Here is a 7692-nt window from a genome sequence, read left to right as displayed (position 1 = left end):
AGACAATTGGAAAAGAGGTGAAGATACCCAAGAAAAGATGGTGGTTGATAGATCAATGATTTGTAAGCTCGGTACTCAAGAAGCAACAATTGACAAAAATGTGAATTAGCCATCTTTGAAGGAGAGCAATGATAATGAATAATGACAAATGTTATCAATGGGCAATTCATCTACCTAGGAGACGTTGTAAGGTAAGCACAGGCAAGCATCCACCAACTTGGTTAGGTTGAAAGAATCACAAGGGATGTACTCAATTGGGCAATCATCTGATGACTATCATGTTGTTCAACCATGCAAAATCAATAAGGTGGATCAATCAAGGGGACTATCAGGTCATGGTCTGATGTTGTGCTGAGCAAGGTACAGCAGCCAGTTTCAAATCAAGATTTTGATGAGAAGTTATGTGGATTGTTGATGTGAGGGAGGTGTGATTAATGAATTTGAAATCAAAAGATCAATCAATGTGATTGATCTTGAGGTTTGATTGGGGACATTGTTTTGTTCTCATATGTAAAGAAAAAGGGTTGATGATTCAATAGTCTCCATTGAATTCATTCCACTTCTTGCATGCATCACACCATCAATCATGGGATTCTGTGATGAAGGTTTCAATGGTGTCATAGATTCAATTGAATCATTCAGTAGCATTGCTTGATGATTCAATACTGTCCAACGGGTTATACGTCACATGGGGGTTTGGCCTACAGGTTACGTGGTCCACAGGTTACACATCACACGGGGGGTTTGGACTACGGGCTACACATCACACGGGGGGTGTGGCCTATGGGTTACGTGGTCCACACGTTACATGTTGCATGGGTTACACATTCCACAGTGGGTTTGTTCTACCGGTTCCATGGTCCACATGTGGTTTATCCAACGGGTACCATGTCATACGGTTAACACACAATCCGGGTGACCGGTCATTGGGACCTCTGGATGATGCCAAACTTCTTTTGCGGGGTCAACTGCTGACTCAATGAGATCTTGGGTGAGTATGCAGTTTCCACATTCTACACGAATGGTGTGCGCATTACTGATTAAACCAATGACGGGTTATACCATTGGGGGGTTTCTGCTACCAAAACGGGGTTGCACCTCCAATGGGATACATGGGGTTTAGACAGCCATGCAAATCCAAGCAACTTTCAAAAAGATTGTTTGACAATCCTATGGGGTTATCACCTATTATATCCAATCCTTTTTTTTCAGCAGTCCAACAGAATCAAACAATCATTTCTACAGAATTTGAAAAATCAATTGAAAACCATACAAGGCTTATTTACTTCCCTCAACCATCTGTTCTTTGGGTTTCTTGGGGTTGGGGTTGTGATATACGTAAACTTCAATGGGGGACATGGGCATTTGATCAATTGTTGATAAAAATTGTTGGGGTTGTTGGGGTTTTGGGTATTACTTTGTTCTCACAGGTTGGGCTTGGGCTCTTGGCTGGATGGCTGGCATCTGGATTTGCATTTGAGGTATGCTACCAAATCTGGGTTTTTTTTTGGGTATATTTTTGTGTGATAACATTTTGGGCTTATGATGTCTTGGTGGTGTTGGGAGTTGCCAATAGTTAAGTGTAAAGCCTGTAGCTGGTGTTGCTTGCTGTGTGCCACTGCATATTCCATGTGGAATTTGGGACCAGATTGGTTCAGGTCTCACCATGAAGATTAATTTATTGAAGATAAATAGCAAAATAATAGAAGTTAAATAGAAGTTAAATAGAAGATTAACAGCAGATTAATAGAAGATAAATAGAAGATTAATAGAAGATAAATAGAAGATTAATAGAAGATTAATAGAAGATTAATAGAAGATTAATAGAAGATTAATAGAAGATAAATACTAGATTAATACAAGATGAATATAATAAAAATATAATGGAGTACCAAGGACTCACTGTTGGGTAGCTAGAGTCCTATGTATACATGTTGGTGGAGTGCAACATTCATGGGTGAATTTATTTTTAGCATTCAGGAGAGTTTGGAATTTGAGGCATGGCTTTCCTTTGGTTATGATGCAAAAGATATAATGTAATGTTTCATTATCAATTGGTGCTTTGGTGCATTGTAAATTAATCGAAAACAAATGTTCTTTTGATGAATGTTTTTGGCCCAGGGTAAGGGGTTCCAATACTGGTATGGTGAAGACAACGATCCTTTTGCACTTCCATCTGGTGGTACACATTTCCGTCAGCAAGGAATATGGCAGGTTATATCAAGGTTTTGTTCAGTTATTGATTTACATTGAGAAAGCATTTTAACAAGAGTGTGAGGAGGTAGACCACTTTCTCTTTATATCTCAACTCCATGTTCAACTCCATAGATTTTTTTTTGACAGAATGTTTCAATTGATTCAGAATCCATTGAAACAACAAGCAGCATTGCATCATCAATTTTGCAACAATGAAATGGATTCATAATTTGAATCCATTGAATCACTGAGTGATGCTGCTGGTTGATTCGATGGATTCGAATTATGAATCCATTGAAACAACGTGCAGCATTGCACAATTGATGATGGAATGGTGCAATAATATCTTACAAATTAAGAGGTGACATTCCTGCGCCTTCCCACTTCTTTCTCACATTCACTCCATCCATTTTTTGTTAATTTCTTGCCAATTTAAACACACAGCATGTCTTTTTCCTGTAATTCCTAATCTCATTGTTTGTCTTGACTGTCTCATGGTTTTTGGCTTCCCTTTTTATTCCTTCTGAATCTGGTGTGTACGGCAAGCACTTGTGCTACTGTCAACCAGTTTTCATGGATGGTTTGGTGTGTACGGCAAGCACTTGTGCTACTGTCAACCAGTTTTCATGAATGGTTCGGTGTGTACGGGAAGCACTTGTGCTACTGTTGACCATTCCTTCCCCGTGAAATATTGGGGAGTCAACTATCCTGATGCTACTTGATTCCAAGACACAGTGTTTCTAGCTCTCAATTGCAATACTGATTCTTGTGTTGTTGGCTTCCATGTCTTCCACAGTATGTCCTTTTCAGTTTCCAAAGCTGATTACCAGAAGGAAGAAGCCAGCGCTTGCATGAATGCCACACATCAAGAAAGCATGGTTTGATACGCAACGATCAAGGCCTATCTGAGGACACCAGAATTGTGAAGTTACACCAAGCTGACAAAGTGACTCACTTCACCTTTTGTCCGTGAGTTGAAGGACACCAATTCCATTCTTTAAAAGCACACCACGGCTTGCAACCTTGTTGGCAACAGCCACACTGTTGTGGCTCTGCGGCCACATGAACGGAGAGGCCAAAAGTTTGTGATTGGGATTGTGGGTGGTTGCATGGATGGAACCATGACAGGTTTGTCATCAAACCTTTTTTTGTATTTCTTGCAGCTTGCTTATATCTTTCTTCTTTGTAGCACCATATGCTCTGAACTCAACACATGGCAACAGTGCTAGGTCAATTGCCAAGGACAAAGCCTGTCTAGCTTATTTACCTCAAATTGAAAAGTTTATTGGCAATTTGTTCATCCAACAATGCACTTCATTTTATGGCACTAATTTACTTGTGTCTGAAATGCCTAGTGCTTAATATTTTGCTTTGTCATTACCCTTTGTCAAACTGAATGGAGTTCCCTATGGTGGCAGTTTTGTCTTAACTCACAATCAGTTTGTCAACACACCACATGAAGACAACAACCCAACCGGCTGCACTGTTGGTCTCTTTGGTACAGTTGACCAAAACACTGGCTTTCCAATCCATCTTCCTGTAGGACAACATCACCGGGTCATCGTTCACAATTCTCATATGTGACTTCCCAAATACAATGCAGAGGTAGTCTCAGCTCAGCGGAACATTACTGTACTTATGACCTGGACTGTTAGAGTAACCCACCACAGCCTGCAATCAAGCACCCACTTTCAAAACAGTGATCTCACCAATCCTATAATTAAGGCCTTGCAAGGACAGAGGGTCTGTGTGCTACAAGTTGGAGGGTCCTTCTAAGACATCAAAGCCAAATAAAATTGATTTGTTTTCTCAATTCAAAACTATCAGTAGATGTTGTTTGCATACTTTCTCTGTGAGTCATGGTTTCTACTTAGATCTTACCGTACTAAATTGATTCATTATTTAATTGGTATATGGGAAAGGAAATGATGAAATTGAATTTGTAATCAATTCTTAATTGTTCAGGTATCTTTGAGACCTTTCTGAAACCTTCCACACGGCTGCTTGACCAACTTCATTGGATCCAATTGTTATGCTCAGTTGTTTCATTGGACAACTCAATTGTTCAATTCTTTGTATAGAGCTATTCCAGGTACCCCCTCCAATACTTTTTTAACTCTTTATCGCGGGGACAGGACCATTGATATGAATGGTACACAAAGCTAGGCATGGCAAAGTGAAAATGATCTTGGTTATTTGTAAGCTTTACAGAGTTTTATGACATTGATTCCTGGAATAGCAGTCCAGAAAATACAAAGTTGAATTGATTTGGAGTTGTGATAAGTGATACATATGAATACAGATACAGATAACAGTTATCCAATCTCCAAATCTTAAGAATATTCAGGATACTTTCTTTGGTCTGCCACATCTTGGTTTTGTTGTCCCGTTTGACACACATTGCTCACTTGAATTTTTACAATGCCGGCTGGACTTGCATGTCTGTACAGGTTTGTCAGAGGGCTCTGGTGAGAAAGCTATATCAGTCAGAGGTGAGTTGCTTCCATCACTTTCCTTCTGATGCTTGGGTGATGTTGATTGTTTGATGATTCTTTGACTTGATCTTTCACTGGTGAGCCAAAATGCGTTTCTGAAATGACAAAATTGGAAGAGAACTTGGACCCTCTTTCAGATGCTGAACTTGAAGATTTGCTGCAGGTCCGCTTGCGTGATGCCGCTACATGATCTGTCAAATTTATTTTGTAAGTGACCAGCAGAATAACAATACACAACACACACCTTCAGCAGCAACTACTTCCTTGGTTGGAAAGGTGATGCAAGATGGACTGTCACCACTGCTGACATCATTTCCCAATGTTGAAACTTTCTCAATTGTTGGCTTTTGTGGGTTGCCAATGTGATGGTTGTAGTTGAGAATGCAGTGCTGGACCGTCAGTTCCATGGTTTGTCTAGCTGTCTTTATGAAATCCCCATCCCATAAATCATGAATCTCAGCAAGTCAGGTGGTATCTTCCAAATTCTTCTCACCCCAAGGATTTTCCTATGTCAAAAAGCCAGAAATTATACATGAGTTGAGTCAAATTGTATTGACAAGATATTTCAAATATATACTTACATGAATCCACGTCATCATCTTGGCTTGATGTTTGACAAAAATCTTGACCAAGTGGATGACATACAGACCACAGTCTTCATGATTAGGTTGCCCAGGTACAGGTACATCCATAATTTTGACGTTTTCCACAATGGAGAAAGAGATTTTTTTGTTGTTGGTTTTGTCAACAAAATACTGAAGGAGTTTTTTGGTGGATGCTGGATGAGAGCCACCCAAAAAGGCAACACTCAGAGCCCTTTCACTTAAGCGTGATTTCTTGAAATCACATTCAGGGACAGGGCTTTTCTACATGTAGAAAAGTCTTTTTTTTGAAAAGCATTGAAAATCACGTTTTGTGAAAAAAGAGAGAAACGAGAGAAAAGATGAAGAGAAAAGTGTTTGGTTAGTTGACCATCGAAAATCGATTTCCAACTTGTTGACCATTGGATATTGATTTTCAACTTGTTGACCATCTTGATTGTTCTCAAATTCATCTTGATCATTCTCAATCGGTCATCTCAATCATTCTCAACCTCATCTCGATCATTCTCAATTGTTCATTGTTGATTTGTTGACCTCTACATATAAATACACACTGCTGTCGTCCGAATCTGGCATATCGGGTGGTTGAGTGGTTGGATGTGGTTGAGTTGAGTGAAGATGAGGGAAGGTGAGTGAAGATGAACAAAGATGAGGGAAGGTCAGGTTCTGTACAGTAGATTGACAATCTGTACGGTGGACGGGGACTTGTCCAAATTTGAAGAAATCACAAAAATGAGAAATGCGATTTCTCAAGGGAAAAATGCGCTAATAGCGAATTCTTGGAATGTTCCAAAAAATCACTTTTTATAAGCATTTTCTGATTTTTAAAATGCTTGTTTTTAAGAAAACAAACGCATTGCACAGAAAGCGCTTTCTTGACATTCAAGAAAGCGATTTTTCACAAAAAAGTGCTTAAGTGAACGGGCTCTCAATACGCACTGGCTGAGATGAAACAACTCAGCAACTTTTGTATTCTGGATGTAAACTAGAATCAAATAATGTCAGCTTGAGATTCCAAGTAGAGACTAACGGGATAAGCTCAAGATGAAAAGTGACTCGAAAGACAAATTCTGAGATGATAAGGTGAATACGCACGGGCTTTGTGGTAGCAGTTGGGCTACTATAAGTTCTAGCCAAGTAAGGAATTCTGTTTCAATTGAACAGAAGTTGATTAGTAGTAGTTCTAATCAATCAGGAAAAGGTATCTTAAGTGAGGTGTAAACTCGCTTACTTGGACAACTCCTCGTAGAGTTTTGGGATCCGAAAAAGGTAGCTATTTTAGAGATCTAAATCAACTAAACGCCTTCCACTAGGTCTTACTGATAAGATCCTAATAGGTAAAGATTTAAATCCTTCGTCCTCAAGCGATAGGGTGAAAATCAGGAAAAATTGAATGAAGATACAGTTCTGAAGATTTACGTAACTGGAGTTTTCTTTTAAGAAACAAAAGAAATGGAACGATAAAAGTGAGACAGAGAGCTAGTTTTCGAAGAAGTAAGTCTTTAGAAAAGCTATTGTCTAAAATTTAAGTTTTAATGCGGCTTGGTTTCTGTTAAAAGTAAAACGAGTTTCGTTTATCAAATAAGAGCTTTGAGTAATTCAAGTAGGAATTGGTGGTTATGTTTTTTGGTGTGGTCTCTTCTTTCTTAGGAGAAATCTATGGATTATATAGGAGCTGGGTTTCTAATGTGGCGTAATAATCTTCTAATTTGCCTAAGCTGGTTTGGTAAAATTAAGGGTTCTTGATTTTTCCTGAAATCGTTTTCGTTGTGATCTTCCAGGTTAGTTAATGTAGTGTTTTAACTGGTCTGGTGGTTGTGGGGTTGAGTTCGCCTGGTCAGGGTTCAATTATTATTGGATCCTGGCCAGTGTTTCGAATAGTTGTAATGTGACGTAATTGTTCACTCTTGAAACTCGAGTGTTGAGATGTGATATATATATTTTTATAGATTTTTGTAATTATAATTATTGTCAAGGTTAAGTGGTTTAGTTATTTGGGAATTTTAGTGTGACTAAGTTCCTCATAGCTGACAGATCCTGAGAACGAAAACATCAATCGTCAGCACATGATCATTGTACACTATGATATACGTGATAAGCTCACATCTCCTTGCCCATGCTTTGGCTTTCCAAAATAAGCCAGTAGTTCAACATGCTCCTCGTCTGACATACTAATCCTAAGTCGTTTCGCACGTTCTTCTTGGCTGACTTCATCATCTGAATCCTGAGTAAGATTGATTTCTTTTGATATTGCGGTGTCAGACTAGAGATAGATAATGAAAAGATCAGGAAACAAAAAGAATCAATAAATCATTCTTCAGAGGAGTATATGATGGACTGATTAAGGAAAGAACTTACCGATGGTCCTTGTAGGTGTAAAACGGTGTCTTTGTGCTTCC

At 38.9% G+C, this 7692-nt stretch overlaps 1 protein-coding gene across 1 annotated transcript; it reads right to left on the bottom strand.

Moving 5' to 3' along the window:
• Positions 1 to 4682: 4682 nt before the first annotated feature.
• On the bottom strand, positions 4683 to 5383 carry MELLADRAFT_61503 (uncharacterized protein; the record flags this gene model as incomplete). The annotated part of the gene is made up of 3 exons (XM_007407672.1): positions 4683 to 4882; positions 4936 to 5080; positions 5273 to 5383. The coding sequence occupies 3 exons, from the start codon at positions 5381 to 5383 to the stop codon at positions 4683 to 4685; spliced, it is 456 nt and encodes a 151-aa protein (XP_007407734.1).
• Between the last annotated feature and the right edge of the window lie 2309 nt (positions 5384 to 7692).

This window comes from Melampsora larici-populina (assembly GCF_000204055.1).
Source record: "Melampsora larici-populina 98AG31 unplaced genomic scaffold MELLAscaffold_10, whole genome shotgun sequence".
Classification (NCBI taxonomy): domain Eukaryota; kingdom Fungi; phylum Basidiomycota; class Pucciniomycetes; order Pucciniales; family Melampsoraceae; genus Melampsora; species Melampsora laricis-populina.
This window is presented reverse-complemented; position numbering and strand designations above follow the sequence as displayed.